Genomic DNA, 24,185 nt, shown 5'->3' on the forward strand with positions numbered 1-24,185 from the left:
GGTCCGCACGAATGATTCACAATCCTAAGCTTCCTTCAGCTATCAGTTGGCGGGTATTTACCCAGACTCAACGCGCCGTGCGTAAGACCCTCGAAATGATATGGCATCGATCAGGGAGCACAGAGCCTGAACGGCCAAGAATGTTGTTCCGCCCAAGTATGATCGACAGCTAGGAGAGAGTGGTAAGTAAGTGAGATAATCCGGAAATGCTTGTGCTCGAGCGCAGCCGCATCAGCACTGGATCTTGGCGTGAGGACGGTGAATCCTTCATCGGTTTACCGTCGCGTATGCTGTTCAACAGGCTGGAACAGACATTCCAGCGCATGGATATGCCCCAATGTGTTCATGTTCTGTCAGGGTATGGTTGCATGCGGCTATGCAGCGTCCGAAGGAGGGGAGTAGTTGGGCAAAGCGATTGTCATCATGATGATCCCGACCTTTACTCGTTCACGATCCCCCGATCTCCGCAGCCATGCTATCCGATCCCCTAGAAGTTCTGCTCGCCGTCTCGACATGCATGGAGTGTGTAGATGGTCTGTCAGCAATCCCCGCTGACCTCTAACTTTATTGGATTTGACTGGTGTGTTGCAGTTTGCTTGTGCCAGAAGACTAAGAGGCACGACTTAAGCGATGACGATGCGAAAGTGTGAAGTGGATGTGGGAGGTAGGAGAGTGAAATGGCTCACGCAGGCAATAAACCTGAGAAGAGTGTGAAGTGAATGTGACGGGAACAGTCAAAGCAAGCTGAAGGGCCCAAAGTGAACGGAAACATATGACCAGTTTCAGAGAAATGAATAGAACGGGGACTGGTTTCGAACACCATTAGAGAACATGCTCCGAGCTCAGCTCAACAGGGTAGTTCCCCTAACTTCTGAGGACGGAAACGACAAAGTACTGCACTGATGTCGGCGCCGAGACCTGCATAGAGCCAGGGGGACATATTATGGATCGCTGAAGTGAGCAAGGCGGGAGCAAGATCGAACTCTTGCTTCGAGAACACTACCAGACACGCCGGTATCTAAGTCTCCGTCTTGAAATCTGTATCATAAACGCCCGCATCCTGAGCCTAGCCATGCCCGTATCATTTACAGCTTGCTCTGTGGTTGATAGAGCTTGCGACTCCGCTCGATAGCTTCCACAGCCTCTGTCTCAATTCTCGACAGGAGTTCCTGACACGAGGGAATGTCATGGATCAAACCGATCACTTGCCCGGCTGTCCAGACACCGTAGTCCTTGTCTCCGTTCAGGAAGACCTCGCGGCCACGCTTCCCTGAAACATACGGCGCGACCTCTTCGAACTTACCAGTTGTGCTGCTCTTTTCAATCGCCACGGCCTGTTGTGCGACTTTGTTCTTGAACAGTCTGGAAGTGTTTGTCCACCTTCGCAGAACAAGTTCAGTATCATGTTCTGAGGCATCCACAATTGCTTGTTTGATGTTGTTGTGGATAGGTGCCTCGATAGTGCACATGAAGCGAGTGCCCATGTTGATTCCTTCGGCTCCTAGAGCTAGGGCGGCGGCCAGGCCCTGACCGTCCGCAAAACCACCCGAGGCGATAAAAGGGACCCCTAGCGACTGTCTCGCTCGTGACAGCAGGATGAAGTTGGTGATGTCTGATTCGCCGACATGTCCGGCGCATTCGAAGCCGTCGATTGAGAGGAAGTCGACGCCCAATTTCGCAGCAGATTGGGAATGTCTGATGGTTGTGCATTTGTGCAGGATAATAATGTTGGCCGACTTTAACTGCTTGATCACAGGTCCCGGCGAGTTTCCTGCCGTTTCCACGATTTTGATACCCTCGTCAATGCATACTTGAGCATACTCAGCGTAGGGTGGAGCATTCATCGTGGGTAGGAGGGTGATATTGACGCCGAAAGGGTTCTTGGTCATGGTCCTCGTTTTTCGGATCTCCTTGCGAAGGTCTTCTGGAGTAGGTTGAGTAAGGGCTGTGAGCTAGAACATAGTCAGCACCCTCCCAATACTGTGCCGCCTCAAGACTCACGATTCCCAGACCGCCTGCATTCGATACAGCAGATGCCAACTCTGCGTACCCGACCCATTGCATGCCACCCTGAACGACCGGGACTGTGTCGCATTTAGCAGGAGTTACCAAGGAGCCAAGACTGCATCAAAGTACCTTTGATGCCGAGCCGGCGCGTGAGTTCGGTGTTGAAGACCATCGCTGCTGCGCCGTATCGCAAATGAGGTACCGTCAAGACGTGAAAGACAACTCGTGGGCTATTGCGCCGTCTAGTACAATAGTCTAACACAGAGGAAGTGACTGCAGAGGAGAAGACGAGGCAGAGTATTTGTAAGACCAGACAAATCAGAACCTACAGTACTTCCTGACCCGAGGTGGTTGCAATCTGTTGCAGATGATTGCGCAGGGAGGATGGAGAGTTGTGGAGGGATTCGGTACAAAGCCGGGGACCGAGGCAAAGTGAAAGCCATCACGGCCAGTTGAATGCCGTTACAAGCAGCTTTGCCGATCCATCGCCTCAGCACCACGTAAGACTAGCTTGTCGCCGCCGTGCGGACACTGTATATGGCTTTTGGAGCCTTGTGTTCCCAAATTTCGTTGGTATGTGGTGCTTGCTGCCACTCCTTGGAGCCGAGGGAAGAAGCGAATTGAAGGATGACCACCGAGCCGCAGGAGCCGCAGTGACTGGGGCCGCAATATCTTCGTTCCGCCCGAAGCTTACCTAGGTATGCCTGGTATGTCGCTGGCAGCCGCTGGCAAGCTTGCTGTGTGACAAAACCACTGACGACATTGGAAAGAGATGCAAAATTTCCGCCAGAAGTGTACGATCACGAAGAGGCATCTGCATTCTTGCGCAATTCATTTGCAAAGGCCTGAGCGGCATTCATGACCTTCACTCAGCTATATTTGGCCGAGACGGGCCAAAGTTCGAGTAAGAGGTTTGCATGACCATATCGAGAGTGGCCCGCAAGGTCTTGACCAGATGCTTTCCGTTGAAGCTCTCGCGATGTTTGAAAGAATTGAATGTGTCTGAGAATCGCGAGTACCTGCGGCCGTACCACGGCGTGTGCGCAGCTCGCGATATGGCCCAAGAACGGAATGGTCGGCCTTGGCAATCTCAAGTGTTCCCTTTTTGCTTTGTTCGCTCGATCGCGTCCGCCGATCAACCATAACCACCTGCTACGGACCGCATCTTTTCGGGCCAGGCTGCAGCAACTCCGACACATGTCTATGACCCGTGTCTGCGCCTGGTCCCGTGTCTGCAGGCGCACTGGATTGGCCTGTGCTTCTAGACGACACCGACACTAAACTGCAAACAATTGTATTGCGCGAGGTTTACCCTTGGCTCATGCGCTGGTTTCATTGTCACAAGATTTCCATCAACTATCAGACCTTGTGGATAGGGCTGTGCCCTGTCGAGGCTGTACTGAAAGTTGAATCCTACCTTAGAATTGTTGTGGAGGCAGATTCCTATATCTACTCCCAAGTCTTCCCCTTCTGTTGTTGCTTCTCTGCTCGAGCTCTATTCAGACATTTACTACAAACCGGTTTTCTTTGTGACCCTTGAAGAACAACTTCGAAAGTCGTCGCGATGGCTGTCGATCCATCCCACGTCAACCCACTCTACTGCGATGAAGTATCCGAAGCATGTCCAGTGAAAGCTTCAATCTACGGTTACTACCCGAGCCTGGGATCGAACGCTTTCTTCACTGTTTACTTCGGTCTCTGCTTTCTTATCAACTTCTGGCTCGGTTGGAGATTTCGGACATGGACCTACCAGATCGCGATGTGCTTAGCCTGCATTTCGAGCGCTATCGGATATATTGGAAGGTGCCTCATGTACAACAACCCATTCAACTCCCTCGGCTTCCAGATACAGATATGCTGTCTGACCTTCGCGCCGGCCTTCAACTCAGCCGCACTTTACCTGATCCTCAAACACTTGGTCATCCAGCTAGGACGGGAATGGTCGAGGATTCGACCGAAGTATTACACATGGAGCTTTATCATAGCCGACTTTCTGGCGCTCACGTTGCAAGGCGCTGGTGGCGGAATAGCCGGGTCCGCAGGCGACAATGAGAGCTTGCGCAAAGTCGGTGACAACCTCATGATCACAGGTATCTCTTGGCAGGTCTTGACCCTTCTCGTCTTCGGTGCGGCTACTGCGGACTACACCATACGACGATTCAGATCTTCGCAGCCATGGAGTCCCTCTGCGCAGCTTCTGCTCCGCGACCGCAAGTTTCGGATTTTTGTCGTGGCGCAAGTGATCACATACATCTGCATCTTCATCCGGTGTGTCTACCGCATCGCTGAGATGGCAAAAGGTTGGAGGAACCCAATTATGCAGAACGAGGGTCTCTTCATTGGGTTGGACGGCGTGTGAGTCCTTCTCCGGGCTCCGCATATGAACGTGTCACTGACTTCGCATACAGCATGGTTGGCGTTGCCACCCTCCTTCAAACACTTGTCCACCCAGGACACTTCTTCCCAGCTCTGGCAACGTACCGTGAAACGAAGAGGACACGTACGGCACCGCAGGAGCTGAGCAGTAGCGAGGATTCGGTGGAGAAATCGCTGGCTTAGATGTGATATGGGCTGAGTGAAGTTGTACTTTAGCCACTGTGGTGATTTCGTACGCGTGATTTATGATTTGGAAAGCAAGCAGGAGTCGAGTCGCTGGTAATAGATATGTGACAGGAATACACGGGTATCATCGACCAGCGCTACATGCAAATCCGTTTGAACAGAAGTATTTTTCACATGTTCAAACCTGCCGCCGCGTCAAAGATGTATCCCAAACAAAAGCAGAACGATCGGTTCTCCAGCATCGTGCTTCCGGCGTACGGTGACTGGTACCTAGGTACCTTGTGCCAGGAGAAATTACCTAGAAGCCTTGTGACTCTTTCAGAGGGGATAATGAATTCAAAGAGGTCTAGGGAGAGCTCTGACTATACAGTTTCAGAGGCCTACGTAAATAATATACCTAGTTAGTACCTTAAAAGGGGGTTACGGTCCATGACACCTTCGTGGCACAGTCTGGCCAACCCTCGGGTAACCTTCCCAGTCACAGCCTTTGGAACCACGAACCACGTGTCCCCGCCGATTCATGGCGCAGCTGCGTCATCACCGTTTGGCGTGCCCGACCACCGACTGGGTACCGACCACTGTGAAGGTGTCGACTCCGTCCCGTGCATGAGGAAGGCTACCTCGTATCGTACCGTCCGTGGATTTGCACAATAACCTACTCGTACCTTGGCCCTTGGTCTGTTGCGGAAGTCGCGCTTCCGCCTGCCTTGCTTGATTGTCTTGCTCCTTGCCATGTCCTCGTTGCACCATGGGTGCGTCCGAGTCAAAGCTGATCTTCAAGCAAGGCATCTTCAGGCTCTCAGAAGAGCGGAACATTGCTGCCAATGACCCATACTGGACAAATGTAAGCCTCCTTTCCTGTCGGACGCTCTCTTGCTGATCTGGCGGCAGTTCTGGGAATTACCCGAGTCGGTCGAAGACGTCTTCAGCCTCTTCTCGCATACCGATATCCGGCGAACTCGAGATGCCGCCATTGAAAACCTCGAAACCCTGATTCTGGCGGTAACATCGCGCTTGATCGTGCTGAAGAATCACCCTTCGTTTCCAGACCCGGATCTTGCCCCTGAACGAGATGCACTCAATTGCATCCGGGTTCTCACCAGGCTCCTGCCCTATGTCTATGAGGCTGAACAACTGACAGAATGGGAAGAGAGGTTCTTCTGGGGCATGCGGCGCCGCCGAACAAGGAGGGCGCAGGTGTCTGGGGAGATACTGTTCGACGACAACCAAGGCGACGACACCACGCCTACGGAGAACCCGCAACAAGAGTTCGAAGATGCGAGACCGCTTGCGGAAGAATTGATTGACACTTTGGTCGACCTCTTGTTCTACACTGGTTTCACCATCCCCGAGCTTCCAAATGCGAAGAGCAAGGTCACCTATGCAATCTGGCAGAGTGGCGTAGGCTGCAAGTCCTCAATCCCGACAAGCAAGGAACTCGAGAGCAATCGCTGTGAGGTTCTGAGGCTTCTCCTTACCCTGTCGAGCAAGGCAATGTATATGCCCTCAAACGTCCTCCCTGTTCAGGGTGTCAGGACCATCACATATCTCGCAACATGTCCAGACAAACAAATCGTCCTCTCCGTGCTGTGTTCTCTGATCAACACGACCATCAAGGCGAATGTCGGCTCATGGCGCCTGCCCTACGACCACATGGTGCGCAAGGACTCGCAGCAAACCCTGGTGGTATACAGCTTGCAGTTGCTTCTGACCTTGTTACTGTACCCTGTGCCTGAAGACGCAACTGGGTCGGTACCGAAGAACTTCTACCGCCACTTTTTCGGCCGCTTGCACAGACCGGAAGATTTCCAGTTCCTTGCCGACGGCTTGACGAGGGTCCTGAGCCAGCCGATGCAGGCCACGGCTTCATACCTACCCGGAAGTCAGAAATCGGTCAAATGGGCCCCGGAAATGATCATGCTCTTCTGGGAAGTGCTCCAGTGCAACAAGCGGTTCCGGTCATTCATCATAGAATCTAACCGCGCTCACGACTTTGTGATACTGATGCTCTTCTACGCCATCGAGTATAAGACCGACGCAGCGCGGCAAGGCATCGTGAGGATGTGCGTGTTTGTGCTTCAGACTATGAGCGTGGAGGCAAGTTTTGGGAAAAACCTCAACAAGAGGTTCGAAGCACAAGAAACACTGCCTCCCTCAATTCGCGTCGCCAACTTTACTGGCACCTATGCCGACTTCCTCATCATCTCCATCCACACGCTAATCACGGGAAGCAAAGGCAAACTAGATGCCATCTATCCAGCGCTACTAGCCATTATTAACAATATGGCGGCCTATGTGCAGCATCTCTCGTTGGCGGCAAGCACGAGGCTTGTGCAGCTGCTGGGCTCGATGTCTACCCCCAGTTTCCTGCTGGCAAATGAGACGAATCACGTACTTCTCCAGGCTTTGCTCGAGTCGATCAACAGTATGGTCGAGCATCAGTATGAGGCAAATGCAAATTTGATCTATGCCATTTGGCGATCAAGAAAACGGATCGAAGCCCTGCGAAAGTTCACATTAGAAGGCGGGCAAGCAGAAATCGAAAGAGCAGCTCAGCGTCACAAAGAAGCGGCCCTCACTGACAGCACTAACAATCTTTCCAGAAGTTCTACCATGGGCGTGGTATCACCACCAGCGACTCCACAGCCCGAAAGTGCAGTCGACGGAACGTTTGCAATCGGAGACTCAGACGACTCCGAGAATGAAGAGCCGCCGACGCCCTCGCATTCTACCCATTCCATTCGCACATCGCGGACACCTTCCGTCGCTTCTTCGTCAATCCCCGAGGACAACATGCCGATTCAATTGACAGGCATGTCGGAAAAGGCCAGAGGCAAAATGCCCGCCAATGCTCCGACCTTCTCCCGCCAGAACAGCACGACCAGCCTCTCAGCGACATCAACGTACACCCCGGGTCGCGGCGCCGTTGGCTTAACCCCTGAATGGCTCGAAAGCTGGCTCCCAGACCTTCCCCTACACACACTGCTCACTGTGATCAAAGTCCTGTCCTCCCACCCTCTAGCATCGCCTCGAAACAACTCCAGTGACACGACAAATCCGCCTTCGATGGCGTCTTCCCGCCGCTCATCGCTCGCTGCCGATGAGACCCTCCCCAGTCCCACCACTCCTACAACGACCGATATGGCCAGCACAAACATGAGCAGCACGCCGTCGAGCTTCCGCTCCCAAATTCCCTCCACATCAACGCATCCCTCCATCGCCGCCATCCTGGCCTCTCCTTCCCCTATCCGCGTGCACCTCTTCGAATGGTCCCCACTCTCTCTAGGCTGGTACATGTCCGTCCTTTGGTCCTTGATCTTCACCGCGGAAATGACTATCGCGCCTACCTCTTCCTCTGCCGCCACATTAACAGGCCAGGGGACCATGGCTGGGCCAGTTGGCGTGTGGAACGGTACGAACGTGAAGCTGTTCCAAGTCGCCACGGAAGGTAAGAGGGAGGGTCCGAGCCTGAGCGCACCGAGGGGCGCGGTGGACGCGGTAGGGACGAGACTTGTGCAGGGGGTGCAAGGGTTAAATCTGGGAGGCTTAGTAGGTAGAGTCGGGGCCGGGGTGAGGAATGCCAGTCAGGGGAATATCCGAGAAGGCGGTATACCCAGGACGACGAGGGAGGTGTAGTAATTGTGTGTATCGGACCCTTTCAAGAACCGTGGATTCTCCAAACAACAGCCGATAAACGGACGACGGCGAGTTCAGTTCCGGGTAGGGACAGAGACCACCCACACTTTAGCGTTGTGAAGATTTGCAAAGTTAGCATTCGGCGCATGGCCTGGGTACATCAATAAATACCTTAAGATCTGCATGTGTTTACAACCATGATTTGGGTCATTCAAAATGGGAGGTAATGTCCCCTAGCAATATCCCCGTCCGGAGCGTGTGCTGCCTGCTATGTATTGGGGCTGTAATCCTAAATGTACGCTCCCATACCTAGTACCTTCCTACTGTGTGAACCAAAATATTTTGTCCCGCTTCCTTTTGCTCCCGTACATGCTGACACGTGAATGTGAACGAAATACATTGTCCGCTTGTCTTACCGACATCCGGACAGACTGATGATACCTGATACGGTGATACGGCAGAAAGCGAACGACGAGCGAGAAAGTCAAATCAAATCAATGCAAGAGCAGGAACAGGGGCAGGATCAGGAACATCTCATTGGAATATATATTCGCTATCCCGTGTACTCTTTCTGTTACTCCTACTCTTACTCTTACTCCCACAGCGATCGCGACCGCGACCGCGACCGCGACCGCGACCGCGACCGCGACCGCGACGACCCTGAGCCACGCGGTAAGCCTATTCCTTGAAACCACCCTCTCCACGCCTGTGCGCGACGATTGTCGTCCCCACCCAGCACCCCCCTCGACGAGGCACTCGCGGTAGTACCCGGACTGCTAAGCGCGTACTCCCACGTGAGGCGGCCGTCGACGTAGAGGCTGTATTTCAAGAGACTTTGCTGAGGTCCTGCGTCGCGTCGGAGGTTCCGGATCTCGACCACCCCGACTTTACTGTTCCCGTCGGGGATGTACGTGATGGGCACGTCCTCGTCGTCGATCTGCCGGAAGGTGCGGAAGGGGAGGTAGAACATCGATAGTGGGCCGCATGAGAATTCGTGCGGGCCTGCCGCGGGGGTTTGATCGCGCTGGATGGGTGTATCTGTATCTGTGGCTTCGGTCGCGGAGGTAAGAGAAGAAGATAGTGATGCCGGGACCGGTCCGGTTGCGATGGGTGCTAGCGAGATCACGGGTGGCGGGTACCTTATTGCTGCGAATTCGTGTCGGTCGCCGGAGAGGATGATCACGCGGATGCCCAGGACCCGCTCTGCGTCGTGCATGGCTTGGAGGATCCGTGCGCGTTCGCCGAGGAAGCCGCCCCACGTGTCCGAGGTGCCGAAGCGCCAATTCTTGGTGAAGGGCACGGAGCTGGCGATGATTTTCCAGTGTATGTGCGGTGGTTCGGGGGTGGAGAGGTAGCTCAGCAGCGAGGAGAGCTGTTGAGCGCCGAGCATGCTGTGAGGATTGGAGTTGGACGATTCCGCAGACGACCCAGGGATTGCAGTTTTGGGCGAGGCCGATGGCGAGAATGAGGTTGATTCTGGTTCGGGGTCGGTGCGGTACCGCCGGGTGTCGAGCATGAAGAACGAGGCTGGGCCGTGCGAGAATTGGAAGTACGTCGTATTGCTTTCGGGGCCGGTGGGTGCTCCTGGTGGGACGGGTGGATTGACGGAGACGTGGTAGTGGATAAAGGGGTCTGAGGCCGCAGGGAAGGGATCGGTCTCGTTCCCAGCGGACCAGTCGTTTGCGATCTCATGGTCGTCGAGAGTGTGGATCCAGGGCAGAGCGTCAAGCCCGGGCAGTGACCATGATGGGGAAGCATACACGCGGCGGTATTCTGCCCGGTAATGTGCCAACGAGTAGGACAGCCGGATGGGCACATCCACGTAGATAAAGTCGCCTAGGAAGAGCATGAATGAGGCCGGAGACGGTAAGGACCGGACGACCCTGGACAGATAGCCGAAGCCGTGGATTGCCAGCGAGTGCGCATTAGCACGGTAGGGGAAATTGGCCTTGATGCACGACGAGGTGAGGAAGGTCAAGCTGTTGGCTGCGTCCGAGTACGGTGCGGGCGCTGTGGTGAAGGTCCCGGACTTGTCATTGGAAAGCGAATAGATATACTTCCTTGCGGGCTGGAGACCGTCAAAGGTAAGCGCATGAGTGTAATCCGTGTCCGAGCCCATCCAATATATTGTGTCGGTGGTCTTCCATTGCGTCTTGTCGGCTGGCGACAGGTAGACGTATATGGGGAATTGAGCTGGGTCCGGCTCCCTGATCAACACTTTTGCAGAAGTTGTATCGACATATCCAACTCGCGCGAAGCTCAAGTCCTTCTCCGCATGAAGGAGAGGGCCTCGGAAGACCAGATCCAAGGTGAACAATGCTAGCAGGACATTCGCCGCAATTGTCAGGTAGCTCTTTGCGGGGTGACGCCAGTCGGGTATTCCAAACACGAGTGTCTTGAATAGAGCTTTCTCGTCCTCGTACAATACCGGCTCGTCATGGTCGTGTATGGTTGGCGCCTCCTTCTCATCACGTTGCTTGTTCTCGTCCTCGTCGGGATGTGGGAACAGCCTAGGAAATGCTTCGTGCAGCGTGGGTCTGCTCGAGCCGAATGCTTCGGACCAACCGAAGACAGTGGTCAGATAGATCGCCAGCGCCGTCAGTACGGTCGGAGGCCAGGGCCAGCCGGGGATCTAACACACCAGTCAATAATTTGGCCGTCCGCTTGAAGTGGTGCTTGAAGTGCGCACCCATCTTAGAAAGACGAAGGCAGCAAGCCTGAGGATAGATGAGCTCGTCCCCGCGACAATTTCTGGTGTGGACGGCATGTTGATCTTTGAAGAAGCTGCTCTCACTGCCTAGGCAGCGACGAGCCATGGATTTCACATGGTTGTTCAAAAGTTGGTAAGTAGCAGATGTGAGGTCAGGTATGAAGCAGGCTTGTGGCATGAGGCCGCGTCGGTTTGGTGTGTCAATGACGCAGTTGGCAGGGATTGCAAACCATGCGGGCGTGATAGGCGGACGGCGACGGTCCCGAATCATGAGTCAGTGAAGAATGCCGGCCATGACAACTGCAGCATGGGCTTGGAAACAGAATACCATTACATTATTGAGGTGTTGGCATGACTGCCGAAGACATTATCACTATGAGAACATTGAAGTAACACGTATGCGCCAGTTGCTTTTGGTATCGACGCTCACAAAAACACACCATCTCCAAGCATGAGCATGCACCAATATCTTCTTGTCCAAGGATGCTCACTAGTTCCCGTTCATGCTATAGAAAGTGACTTCGCTGCTGGGCCCTTCGAAGCTCCCGCCGATTGCCCAATTCTGATAGCCGCCATCGCCCACGAGGTTGAATGTGCCATGATCGAAGACCCAAACCTCATACCCTTTTGTGAAGCCCAGGGCGATGTCGAACTCGACATGTGCATGGGTGGCATCGTAGAGATCGTAGCCGCAGTCTTGGTTGTGGTACACCAGGACGTTCATGGTGGGATACTGATCTCGAAGGTTTGACACGATGCCGCGTGTAAATTGTCCTTCGGCTTCTTCGATGTCACCGTCAATGAGGTCGATCAGGTCTTGGATGCCTTCAATCACGGTCTCAGCCGCGGTAATGATCACAGCCACGTCAACAAGCACTTGTAATTGGCGTCTGTCGACGGAGGCTTCGCTGACCGGCCTGGCAGGGTGGTGGACATTCTTCGTGGGTGCGCTTATACACGTACCGAAGAAGGTGCTAATCCAGGCGAGGAAGTAAAGGAAGGATGAAAGATGCATCGTCGATAGATATCCTGGAGATGGATGCTGGGTTATGGCGGACTCGGGTGTTCAGAGTTTCCCTGGGCAGTCAACGACGGTAGTTGTTGAGGCTTTACTATCCTCGATCTTTGACGGACTCCTTTATAGAGCTCGCTGGGCGTGTTCACCATGTCCCTTCCATACTGCCCATCAGGCTGAGAATTGGTACACTCACCGTGGGGTCTCCTTAGCCCGAGTTTCCATCAATGAGACTCAACGAAGAAGCAAGCTACTGCCCCTCGCCACCTGAAGAACGTCCCAAACCGTGGTACGCCCGGACAACAGATGCCCTACAGATTCGTGTAACTTACCCATCAATGGCACTTGCGTCAATTGGTCGGTAGGACGAAGTCAGGCGCATTTCGAAATGTCAAGGATCCAAAGCATAGAAGGCGGCGTGCTTGGACGCTCTTCTAATTTGGGGGCCAGCGCATGCATCTGCGCCCCGAAAGAGTAAGCAAATGGTGCAGAAGCTTCATGCGACAGCGGGAAGTCCATCATGACATAGTGCCGTGGCAGTGGTGAAGCAAGTCAAGGTTTGAGGCTGAGCGGGAACTGAATGGAACGGCTCGAACAGTTAGAGAGGCTGGCGTCTCCAATGCCAGTAATCGACCGTATGAGTTACGGTTGGCCACTGAGGCCACTTGACATTGTTCGACCACTCCAACATACTTCCCTTTCTCTACCCGGTAATCTCGACAAAACTACTTCGTACATTGATCATGAGACATCTATGCTATGAGTTGATTGTAGGTGAGCGGCACCCATGTACTACACCTTCTGCACTAGTATCGTGGCCTCGCGTACACAGCAAGCGACAAACAGCACATCAGGCCTCCTACCGCGCTCGAACCGAGTCACAGTACAATCGGGCTTGGTGTCGAGATATGTGTGATCTGCTGTCTTCCTTTCCTTCTCTATGGATCGCGCACTCCTACCTAACAGCTTGGGCAAAGATTCCAGCCGTGTCAAGGACCGGTGCGAAGGCGCCCCGAATGCCGCACACGAGGTCTGTATTCTGGGCTGCTTTAGTCTCTTTGACACCAGCCTAATGCCTCCCCAGGGTAGTGCGGGGCCGTTCACACGCAGCAAGGCAGCCATATAGCGAGAGCCAGGCTAATGCGTATTTTGCAGATCTAGGAGGTGTCAAGACTTCCAGACTGCTCCCGTTACCTTTAGCGCTGCTGGTGCGGCTGGCGCCTCATATCATGCGATACCATTCGGTCGTTACCATTTTGCATATGCAAGAACGGCACAGCGCCTCGTTGGAGAGAACGCGCCTTGTGAAAATGAGGCTCAGCTTGACTTCTCGGGTTACATCGATAGCATTCTCTGTGCAGATGGAGTCTTCTGAACTCGCTTGGTCTTCTCCCTTCCTTCGACTCTTCAGAATGTGGTAGAACATGGCACAAGACAAACCAGTTCCTGGCAATACCGGTGATGCTCATTTGCCATATGATGGTGACCCAACTCACAAAGACGACACGCCTCCTACGGCCCAGCGCGCTGTTGAGCCTGACAATCAGTCACACCCTGCGGGAGACGGCAGTGACAACCAAGACCCTTTTCCGGGCACAACTCAGGATGGCCCGCAGGATCATCACCAACACTCGGCCTCCGATGTTGAAACACAGGAGCATCCTCAAGTTGTTGATAATGCTACTTCGGATTCGGAAGCTCAACCACCGCTGCCTCCAGTTAGTCCCTCCCCTGTACCGCGCAAACCAGTTGCCAAAGCAGTCGTGGTCACCAATGGGTCCGAAATTCCAGATCAACGGCTAGCTAAGGCGCCGGCACAAAGTGCTCGCGACCTTGGAGGATTCTGGCACAATTGGTGGTCAGAGATGACCTTCCTCATTCTCATGTTCGGCGCCTTTGCTGCGATTGTCGCAGTCATCGCCCCATACCAGCATCGTCGACTGCCTTCCTGGCGCTACAGTATCACCATCAACGCGCTGATCGCCGTTTTCACCGTCATCCTGAGAGGCTCTATCCTCTTCATAGCGACAAAAACACTCAGCCAGCAAAAGTGGATTTGGTTCGGTAGTCCCCATGCGCGCCCATTGATTGACCTTTCTCGGTTTGACAATGCGTCGAGAGGGCCCTGGGGTTCGTTTTTGCTTGTACTGACCTTGCATGGGAGGAGCCTCCTTGCAACACTGGGAGCTCTGATCACTGTCCTCACCATCGCTATCGACCCCTTTGCTCAACAAGTTGTCCACTATTACTCTTGCAGCCAAGCATCTACAGGCACAAATGCCACCATGCCACGTACTGGTCTATTCCAGGAAGCAGGAAGTGTTCAGCTTCGAGTCAACGCGAACACGGTGACTCCAGGCCTAGCGTCAGCAATCAATGCGGGTGTCTTCTCTGCAGAAGCAGCGAAGCGGATCACCTCGGACTGTCCTAGTGGGAACTGTCAATTTTCCGAACCTTACCATACGCTTGGCTATTGTTCGAACTGCAGCGACATTTCTGATCAGGTCAAGGTCACAAATTTCGACGTGCCGTATACATTCCTCAACCAGACAAGCATCATACAGGCGTTGAACACTTCCCTCCCTTCCGGCTACAGCACCCAATACGTCACGTTCGAAAATGCAACGTATCTGGTAACAGCTGTTTTGGATCCAAGTGTCATTGAGTCTGGCACTAACGCGCCCAGTCCCTTTGCGATCACCCATGAGAAGGACTTCCAGATCCTGTACGGAGCATACACGGATGACAATGCAAACAGTGGCATGGAACATCCAACATGTTCCGAAGCTGAGAAGCACCATGCTCAAACAGCCTGGGGATGTCGCGGCTATGGTGCGGCTCAGTGCTCTCTAGTACCGTGCATCCGCACGTACACAGCAGCGGTTTCCAACGGCACCGTCGACGAAACCCTCATCTCCACGTCCCGGAACTGGGGATATAGTTATCGCGTCTCCAAGGCCTCTGTCTATGTAGGTTTCTCTTCGTCTCTAACCTATACCAAATCCGTAGTTCATGTCTATTCCCGATCACGGTCCCATGTCTGGTGTGAAACAAGCGAGGTCACTTTCTGACGATAATGCAGGTCCCTTGTCTCAGCGGCCAACAGAAGAGAGCCCTCAAAGACCAAGGCTATCCTATCACTGATTCCATGGTCTGGCTCCCCTACGACCATAACATTGACCCATCAACCGGGATGTGGGAACTCAACGCGACGTATGGCACGAACCAGTCCGCCACTGACATCGTCCCACCGAAATGTCTGTACGAGTTTTTCTTCCTGGCCATGACAAGCATCAACGAGTATCTGCAAAGCCAAATCTTCAACGGCACCGTCACGGCCTATGGCTCTGATGGACGCGCCGCCTTCACTAGCACGAACCCAGTGGTCGCGGCCATCTACAACGGAGGGAACATCTCCTTCCCGCATGTCGAGTCTCTGTTCGAGAACATTTCCCTGGCCATGACTAGCTATATCCGCCAAAACAGCAACGGCACGTACCTGGGCAGGTACTTCCAAGTCAGCAACACGAGCATCTCGTTCGACCCCAATTTCCTGGCGCAGGGGACCATTTTCCAACAAGACACATGCGTCGAGGTCCGGTGGCCGTGGTTGATCCTCCCGGGCACGTTGGCCGTACTTACAGCTCTTTTCCTCTGCGCCACCATCATCGAGACGTCGCTTGCTCGTCCTAAGAACGCTTCATTAATGGATGGTTCGGCGACAGAGCGTGGAAATCCAGCCGGTATACTTGCGCGTCGTCGAGCAGCCGTGTGGAAGGAATCTCTTCTTCCACTCCTCTACCACGGTTTGGATGCGAAGGTGGTGGAGCAACACAACACTTCTGGCTTGACGCCCATCGATGAACTCGAGAAATGGGCAAGGACGCTCAATGTCAGGATGGACAATGGAGATCAGGGCTGGAAGTTTGTCAAAGTGGAGTAGATACCGATCACCCACAGTTCGTAGCCTCATATACCCGTCTGAAGTGTGTTCTCTCGAATTGTCCTCTGCACCACCTCCTGCCGCGTTGCTGTCCGACATCCCACAAGCATGCATGTATACCGGGCGGAAAACGATGCCATGTAACAATATATGCAGCTATAGCCTATACTTGGGCTTGTTTCCTACACTGTACAAGGGGCAGAAGGGCCGTCTATATACCTACTCCTTCAGAGTCACAATTCCGACTCATTGAATAAGGACTCTCTTCTCTGCCGCCACCCAAAACTCATTGCTGCTTTTTGATCTTTCCCCCATCTGAGCTATCACCCTGTTAGACCAGTTGAACATGCAACCAGGAAACACACGAATAGACGGTGAAAGAAGAATGTTCGGGCATGTCCTTCTCGTCCACTATACGTCGCGTCGGTACCGAATACATACATTTCGTATTGTACATGTGTTGTGAGCGTGGGCATTGTCGGAGAGTCTTTCGCAGGTCTCCCCGTATCAGCCTCCCTGCTGCAGGATTACATGTTCCGGCCTGGACATCTAAATGGATACATGACGTCCACATCTGTGACGTGGATGTGCCATCGCGCGGAATCCGTCGGAGTACTGTACATAGCTAGTCGGACGTGGCGGTGTAGCGGTGAGTTCTTGGGAGGTTGCCAAAGAGGAACCGCGAGAGCGGGATAGGCGAAAGGAAGTCGCCCGTTCTGCCGCATCCTGTCCATTCGAGGATCACCAGCCTCGTATGCTTGACAATGTGGTGCGCGTTGCGTAAAGTAGAGGATGCTGACTGTTCAGAGCGTCTCGTCCTGTTGATCCCATCTTGGTAAATCAAGCAGCCATGACCAGGATACGAGCATGTCTTCTTGATCCATCGTGACACATTAAGCAGCCAGTATACGGCCATGTCTTCGTGATCCATCATGACAGCTAGAACTTCGGGCAATCGCCCTCCTTTTGACCGCCTTGAGCCGCTCATAGTGCGTCTGCCCTCTTCTTCCCTCCCCGAAGACACATCACGTAGCCTCAACTCCATGACTCTCGATCTCACACAGCGGTCACATGCTACTGCCACATGTCACCGATTGACACCCACACTCGCGAGCCCCCTCCCCAACTGCACCACCATGGCCACATCCCGCACCTTCTTCATGCCCATGCACAAGCCCATGCAATAAGCCCACATCCAAGCCCGATCGTGCCCCTCCTGCGGCAACGCATCCCAATACTCCCAGCCCATGACGCCGCCAAACCGGGGATACCGCTCGACCAACAAGCTCAACACCGCGGCAGTCAGCTCCAGCGGCACATATCCGCTCCCGCCGTGCTTGGGGTTGGTCAACATGCCCGCCACCACCCGCTGGGCATCCCAGCCATTCCGCATGATCTCATCGTACGCGTCCGTCGAATGCAGGCCGCCCCACCCGTTGTAGAACTGGACGTTGTACCAACTGATGCGCGAACCCCTCAGGGTCTCCAACAGGCGATAGTCAAAGCCCGACAAGTGCCGCCGGCCGGCCATCAGCGCCGTGGCCACGGGCGCCAGCGTGATCAGAAAGGCCGGCCCAAAGTCCGCGCGCAGCCGATCGATCAAGTGCACCACACCGGGGAGAGACATTTCCTCCTCGACGTCGAGGTCCAGGCCGTCGAGCGCGTGCCGTCGGATCAAGTCCCGCAGCGGTGCGTAGTAGGCTTCGAAGCGCGCGAGGGGCACGTCCGTCCGCGACTCCGAGTAGTCCAGGCGCGCGAACGTGCCGCGCGCCGCCCCGCCGAGCATGCCCAGCACTTTGATCCCGCTGTCCTGCAGCACCAGCACCTCGTCCCAGAGCTGCGTGTACTTGGCGTGCGTGGACGGGTCGTCGTTCAGCGTCACGTTCCCGGGTTCCCAGTTGACGTGCAGAGCCGCGAGGATCACGTGTGTGATCCCCGACGGGTTGGTCAGCAGCGGGAGGAGTGAGCAGTATTCGTTGTTGTCGTCGGGGTGGTGGTATGTTTGTTGGTAGCATACTATTCGTGGTTTGAAGGGCGAGAGGGCTGGCGCTGTTGGGACTGGTACCGGCGGCATGGCGGGGGCGCAGTAGTTCCTGGCCCGGGCAATGTGCCTACGTCTCTAGCACGCAGCGGCTTTGGACCTTTGACTTCGACTTTCAAGTGCCAGAGTGAACCTACCGCCAAAACATTGGGGCCGACGGGCTGCTTCGTGGACGAACGAAACCAAGGACTCAGGTGGAAGTGAAAGTGGACCACCAAGTGCCAAGAGTTGTTTTGTCCGCGGGGCTGAAACTCTCATGACTATGTGGCGGGCAAGGCTGAGCATGTAGTGATAGAGGTAGCCAAAGCGGCGGCGGCGGCGGCGGCGTCGTCGTCATTAATATACCGATCACTCTAGCACCTGAGAATTCCTTGCCGAAGTGAATTCTCGATAGGATGCCACATGGTTAGAAGCACTGTAGAACATATACATATACACATACGCGTACACGGGAGACAGTCTCCCAAGTCGATGGTGATGTTGCATGTTGCCATGATGGGACCTAATCTACACTATTGTCAGACGGCGCCGGAACCAGACCCAGCCTCAGCTCCAGAGCCCATCAACACAGACACTCGCCATGTCCCCTCCCCAGACCCGTGGTCTCCTTTTGCGTGTCCTTGCCTTTTCCGACCGAGTCTCTCGTTTCACCGTACATTCAGCGGCAAAAGCGGTGCCCCTCTGAACCCAACACCCAGACCGTTGTCCACAGGACCTTGTTCCGCAAGTTCAGATCCGCGCATCGTGTTCAATGTACCCATTGCCATTCCCACGCCCCCACCCTGCCTCGTCCTCAACGGCGAATTCAGCGTCGGCGCCGGCGCCAACTTCAACGTCCGCAGACCACCACTGCCACCTAGCGTAGGATCACCCCCGACAGACGCCCCGGTTTTCATGGCCTGACTCTGAGGCTGGGCTTGCATGAGCTTATCGTTCTGCTGCTGCATTTGCGCCAGCAGTCGGTCATTGATAATCTGAGAAGCCGTTTGAGCGGGATCAAGAGGCAATACGCCTGGTGCGGGCGCTTGCACGCCCTGCATGCCCGACATGGGCGGGTTTCGCGCCAAAGGACTGTTGCGCAAGGATTCCGCGTCTCCCATCGTTTTGTATTGCGAGGCTGATGCGGAGGACATTTTGCGGCGGGTGAGTTGCGGTTGCACGGCCGGGACTGCCGGACCGGGGACGCCGGATTCTTCTTCCGTCATGCCCATGGGAATCGGGGTGCGGTGCATCAGGCCGTTCATGTTGTCTTCTAGTCTGTTCCGGGAATGGGACCGGGACCGACTTCTACTGGCGAGGCGTAGTGGCAAGGGAGGGTCAGCGGTAGAAGCTGGAGTGGCACTTCGCGACTGAGGTGGTGCTAATGGTCTACCAATGAAGGACGCATGGCTTTGCGCGCTTGGTGCCGGGTTATGTGGAAGTCCTGTGGCACTCGAGATGGAGCCGTTGGTGGGCCTGCGCACGAGCCGCTGCATGTTTTCTCCCGACGAGTCGCCTCGTCTCCGGGCCATGGAGCGTTCGGGAGAGGCCGAGGGGAGCGGGTCGCGCACTCCGTGAGACGGCTGGGGGTTCGTTCGTTGATTTTGCCGTAACGCTGCTTCACGGTGAGCTTCAGACACCTCCATCACTGGCGGAATAGAGGGCAGTTTCTTGTTGTTTGTGGTGCCGTAGGCGGCCATGATGTGAGCGAAACTCAGATCCGAGGGTAGCTGGCTCAATCGCTTGATCGACTGTTTGTTGAAGTTCATGAAGCCGGAGATGGATTGAAGGGCATTTCGTGATTGATGGGCTTCGAACGAGGACGGGGCCTTGGCACTCGATGCTGCCCGTGCGGTATGCGAGTCGGCCAGGCGCATTGGACGCCCTTGGTCTGCACTGACGCTGCTGGAACTCGAGTATTCCGGTCTGGATTGGCTGACATCCACTGCTTGCTGGGCTTGAGAAACGACTTGGGCGAATAAAATGTCTTGATCGGCGTATCGTGTCGAACGGAACGGCTTCCTGGTTTGGCTCGACGCCGTGAACGCTGTGCCCTGTGCCAGGATGAAGAATGATCCATCCCGAATTTTGCGCCGCAGCAAGTTCCACCGAGTCCGCGCCGGGTTCTTCTCGAGCTCCGGGCGGTAGATGGATTCTCTGGAGAGTCGGGAGAAGAACGTATCAAGCCGTTCGGCCACTCGTTCCAGGACGGAGAGCAAGTACGTGCTGAGACTGACGAGTCTTTGCTTGTCGGTGGCCGAGTTCATCGAGTCGATAACTTCGAACGCGTCCATCCCAAGACAGACATCCTCACGGATTTCTTCCAAAAACTGAACGTCCAGCTCGGTCACAGCGCGGGCATATCGCAGGATACCGTTCTCTTGAAACTGAGCCTGTTGGTTGTTACACACGAACGAGCCGATCTGTGCAATCTCGTTGGCCGCTGCTGCAGACGCCGCCGAGGCTTGAGCCCTTGTAATGGTGCCGATGACATCTGGCACCCGAGTGCCTGGGGTGCCTGAATTCACCAGGGCAAAAGTCAGCTTCAAATGGAGCTCTTGCAGCTTTGCGCCAAATAGCGTCGAGAATCCGTTCTGCATCAACCGAGACTGGAACTGGTAGAATTTTCGAACCCCGCCCATGTTGAACAGGTCGCCCTGGAACCAAGTCCGGGCATCTCGTTGGATGTAGTCGACCTCGAAATGCAAGGTGGTCAAGGCTTCCACGCAGTTTCGGAGGTACTGGTACCAGAGGTCGTAGATGCTGCTGAGTTCAGTCGATCGGAAGTCGGGCTTTGTTGCGAGATGGCCAATAAAGTACTTTGACAACAAGCTCATCACTTCCGGGTTCGTCGTGTGCGCCACGTCATCGAATGTCTTCGAGGCATCCAGGCCGGCGCTGGCCTGAGCAATCAGAGTGCCGCCGGGATGAATGGGCAAAAAGTCAGTAATATCGTACACTCCGCCGTGGACGCCGATATACATCCGTGAACCCTTGCGATGGCCGGTGTTCAACGCCAGCTTCGACAGGGGTATCCGGGGAGTGGCATAGCTGACTGGCCGTGGTGACATGAAGATGTCCAGCATGAAGCGTCGTTCTGCAAAAGCTCTTGCCAGTAGGCTGTCTGCCGACTCCTTCGTAGATGTCCAGTTCTGGTAGATGGCTTGCCGGATGCCAGACATGATCGTCTCGTACACTGCCAAGGAGCCACAGACATATAAGTGTCCGCCGAGACCACCCTGGCTCTTCGAGATGACCAAGTCACACACCGTGCGACCTTGCTCGACGATAGCAGCATCAAGATACCGAGGAGGCATCTGCTTTTCGACCAGCTCGCGAGACATGGGATCAAAGACCAGGCCGTTCTTGTCTCGGGAGAAGGCAGTGTGTAGTTCGATCTGGCCGCTTCGGACATAGTCTCTGAGCTCGTGTTCGTATGAAAACCGCTCCCTTGACTGCACTCCCAGGAACAGGATATTTCTTCCGACACTGGTCTGCGCTCTCGCTTGCCAAAAGCCTCTGAAGGGTGCAATACCGGAGCCGCCAGCAAACATCGCGACAGGACCGGTAATGGTGGCCGGAAGCTGGAAATTGAGCGGCCTTGAAATGCCAATAAGGTATTCCTCGTCGTCAAGCATCTCTTCAGAGTGCGACGGATCCGGGTTGAGGCAGCCGCTACTGACCCCATACCGCTGGTTGGTCGTTGATGCAGACTGCAGGACCGGCGCCAGCTGATACTCATTGCGGGCAACAGTCAGGTCAAGTATGCTGGGAAGCAGTTCGTTGGAGTAATTCGAGATGCTGTACGTTCGTGGGACTTCGATCGGTATCAGCTTCGGAAGCCACGAGAGATCAGCCAGGTCGAACGCTCTATCCCAGATCGCTGGAGAGACTTCTGCGACGGCAAGCTGCAGCAAATCTCCCACGGTGCCCTGGACAGGCCACATTTCAGAGCCCAGAACTTTGACCACTGTCGAAGAGGAGGCTCGCAAAGCCATGTGGAAAGCCATGACCAGGTCCTTCGTCAAGGGCGCCAGGTGGCCGCGTCGAAGAATGTCCCGCACCGTCAGCCAGTTGTCCTCGCCCGTCCCGTTCAGAGTTCTGAGGTGCTTAGCAAAGCGGCTCCAATCAGGCGATTGCGAAACGGGCACTTTGGCTTGAAGAAGGTTGTCAAGTCCCAGTGCGGCGGTCACCTTCCCGACTTCCGTCCAGCTGTTGAGAGGCATAATGGCAAGTCGATCTCCAGGTTGGAAGGTCATGCCAGTACCCTCTAGACCGAAAGTCACCATGGCAGTCGATCGAGACGAATCGGTGTCGACGAAGGAGCGAGATAAAATCCTGGCTTTGAACCTGCATTCTTCGAAAGATCCACGGAGCTCGTGCGGCTGTAGTGTGACTTTGCCCCTGAACGGTTCCAGGCGCTCCCGCATGGATTCAGAAAGTGTTTTATGAACTTCTTCCCATGGTCTCCCGGCGTCGTCTGCTGAGCCGGCATTGCCATTTGTCTCGCTTCGTCCCGTCTTTGCAACGACTTCCAGGAAGCCGTAGACCTTGTCTGTGCACCGATCAGTCAACTGGACCCGCAGCACTTGGAAGAGGAGGCGGAAACAAACATACAACGATGGGTGCCGAACCAGCCTCGTTCCGACAGATAGGCCTCTAAGATGCCTTCCATCACCCCCATCAAACGTGGGTCACCAGACTCTTTGACGAACGCAGGAACTTGATAGTGGTACTCGATGGCGGCAATGAAAGCTCGGATATTCATTGGGAGCCAAGCTCGGAGGTGGAGGGCTTCTCTCCCGAGGAAGCTGTCATATTTCCTCCGCCCGATGAATGCGTCCATCAGCAGAAAGACTGGAAGAGCCAGGCCCGACAGCGCGGGCACCCGTTTTGAAAGAGGAGCACTGAATTTTGCGTATCTTTGACCCCACTAAAAGGCATTAGCATTAGGAGGCTCAAGCAGACCCGAGTTCCTTACCTCGACTGGGTTCGCAAAGTTCTCGCCTGAATTCGGGTTGACGCTGATTTTCTGAAAGACATGGACGAACCTGTCAACGATAGCTTTCAATTTGATGAGTTCTCGAAGTAAGCCCTCTTTATCCCTCAGCATGACCCTTTCTTGGCATCTTGTGATCAACTCGACGCCCTGTGTGAAGCAACCATGCGTCTCTGCCATGCAAAGGAGAAACATGGCCTCGCCTCGGTCGTTGAAGACTGGCCATCGCAGATCCATGTTCTCACATCTGGCCACGTATGGATTGATGCTGGTTGGATCTCGGAGTTTGTAGTTGTAGACCGATACGTCATACTGGGTCAAGTGAGGCAGTACTCTACCCATCCTCGTGCAGATTTGTCGCAACGGGATGGCGATATTTCGCGGGATTCCCTTCGTCTCCTCTTCTTCATCATCTGCCTCACCAGACAAGTTTCTGAAAGTCCCAGGTGGGGCGGTCACGCTGATGCCTTCGTGCCCGTCGTTGCGTTCTTCGTATCGGTAAACGCTCGCAAGAATACCTAGGCAGACAACGGCAGCCCACAAAGCCTGATCAGGGATGACATCTTCCGTGCCGTAGACGAGTGGTAAGGCCAAGATCGATTCACGCATTTTGCCACGTGCAACAACCGCTGGCATTCGCTCACAGAGGTCGGACCATATTCTCCCAGGTGACATAGCAAGCGCGGCGGGTGCTGCTGAAGGATCCGGGGGGCAGAAGCCATGTGTGCTGGTCAAGTAACCATCACGCCATCCTGTGCGAGGACCAAGTTCTTGGGCCCGGTTAAGAACTTGACGAGCAGGAGCACCCAGGGCTGATGCAAGGACATCGAGGTCTGGAGGATTCAGATGGTCTGCATTCGCCAGTCCATTGGTGACCGACCTGGGTGGAGCGTCGGGAAGAAGCATGTCGGTGATGGTTTGTCTCTCCTGCGAAACGAGATCCTCTATCGATTGACCGTCTGCCGGGACCTGCTACTGTTAGCAAGACTCCAGCACCGGCTCCGGCCAATACTTACGCCTCTCGGGGTGTAATGTGCTTGCGTGGTCATCTGGAACGCAGCAAAAGCGCAGCCCCGAGGACCGACTCGTTGAGCGCCAGCTGGGCAGACCGAGCCTGGGCCACTCTTTTGCCCGCTGACAGGACAAGATCTCTCTGACATGGTTGATAGTATAAATAACGCTCGCTCAAATTGTCACAATTTAACAGCAGGGGTATCACTTCGTAATGTCGAACAGAGGCTTGAAGCAAATGCAGGTTCACAGAGGCTAGAAAGATGAGTGACCGGCACTTTG

The 24,185-nt window shown here is 54.7% G+C and overlaps 8 protein-coding genes across 8 annotated transcripts; 3 read left to right on the forward strand and 5 right to left on the reverse strand.

Annotated features, from left to right (window-relative positions):
• Window positions 1–1,085: 1,085 nt before the first annotated feature.
• G647_03738 (uncharacterized protein) lies at window positions 1,086–2,179 on the reverse strand (the record flags this gene model as incomplete). The annotated part of the gene is made up of 3 exons (XM_008728083.1): window positions 1,086–1,952; window positions 2,002–2,084; window positions 2,137–2,179. 3 exons carry the CDS (start codon window positions 2,177–2,179, stop codon window positions 1,086–1,088), a joined length of 993 nt encoding a protein of 330 aa, XP_008726305.1.
• Window positions 2,180–3,571: 1,392 nt separating this feature from the next.
• G647_03739 (uncharacterized protein) lies at window positions 3,572–4,566 on the forward strand (the record flags this gene model as incomplete). Its single annotated transcript, XM_008728084.1, has 2 exons — window positions 3,572–4,362; window positions 4,416–4,566. The coding sequence occupies 2 exons, from the start codon at window positions 3,572–3,574 to the stop codon at window positions 4,564–4,566; spliced, it is 942 nt and encodes a 313-aa protein (XP_008726306.1).
• A 751-nt stretch (window positions 4,567–5,317) lies between these two features.
• On the forward strand, window positions 5,318–8,205 carry G647_03740 (uncharacterized protein; the record flags this gene model as incomplete). Its single annotated transcript, XM_008728085.1, has 2 exons — window positions 5,318–5,413; window positions 5,461–8,205. 2 exons carry the CDS (start codon window positions 5,318–5,320, stop codon window positions 8,203–8,205), a joined length of 2,841 nt encoding a protein of 946 aa, XP_008726307.1.
• A 592-nt stretch (window positions 8,206–8,797) lies between these two features.
• On the reverse strand, window positions 8,798–10,972 carry G647_03741 (uncharacterized protein; the record flags this gene model as incomplete). The annotated part of the gene is made up of 3 exons (XM_008728086.1): window positions 8,798–10,715; window positions 10,767–10,837; window positions 10,895–10,972. 3 exons carry the CDS (start codon window positions 10,970–10,972, stop codon window positions 8,798–8,800), a joined length of 2,067 nt encoding a protein of 688 aa, XP_008726308.1.
• Window positions 10,973–11,405: 433 nt separating this feature from the next.
• Window positions 11,406–11,930, reverse strand: G647_03742 (uncharacterized protein; the record flags this gene model as incomplete). Its single annotated transcript, XM_008728087.1, has 1 exon — window positions 11,406–11,930. The coding sequence occupies one exon, from the start codon at window positions 11,928–11,930 to the stop codon at window positions 11,406–11,408; it is 525 nt and encodes a 174-aa protein (XP_008726309.1).
• A 1,424-nt stretch (window positions 11,931–13,354) lies between these two features.
• On the forward strand, window positions 13,355–15,873 carry G647_03743 (uncharacterized protein; the record flags this gene model as incomplete). The annotated part of the gene is made up of 2 exons (XM_008728088.1): window positions 13,355–14,899; window positions 15,013–15,873. 2 exons carry the CDS (start codon window positions 13,355–13,357, stop codon window positions 15,871–15,873), a joined length of 2,406 nt encoding a protein of 801 aa, XP_008726310.1.
• Window positions 15,874–16,960: 1,087 nt separating this feature from the next.
• Window positions 16,961–17,947, reverse strand: G647_03744 (uncharacterized protein; the record flags this gene model as incomplete). Its single annotated transcript, XM_008728089.1, has 1 exon — window positions 16,961–17,947. The coding sequence occupies one exon, from the start codon at window positions 17,945–17,947 to the stop codon at window positions 16,961–16,963; it is 987 nt and encodes a 328-aa protein (XP_008726311.1).
• Window positions 17,948–18,561: 614 nt separating this feature from the next.
• On the reverse strand, window positions 18,562–23,941 carry G647_03745 (uncharacterized protein; the record flags this gene model as incomplete). Its single annotated transcript, XM_008728090.1, has 4 exons — window positions 18,562–22,448; window positions 22,511–22,826; window positions 22,875–23,861; window positions 23,909–23,941. The coding sequence occupies 4 exons, from the start codon at window positions 23,939–23,941 to the stop codon at window positions 18,562–18,564; spliced, it is 5,223 nt and encodes a 1,740-aa protein (XP_008726312.1).
• Window positions 23,942–24,185: the final 244 nt, after the last annotated feature.

This window comes from Cladophialophora carrionii, assembly GCF_000365165.1.
Source record: "Cladophialophora carrionii CBS 160.54 unplaced genomic scaffold supercont1.3, whole genome shotgun sequence".
In the NCBI taxonomy this organism is placed as follows: Eukaryota; Fungi; Ascomycota; class Eurotiomycetes; order Chaetothyriales; family Herpotrichiellaceae; genus Cladophialophora; species Cladophialophora carrionii.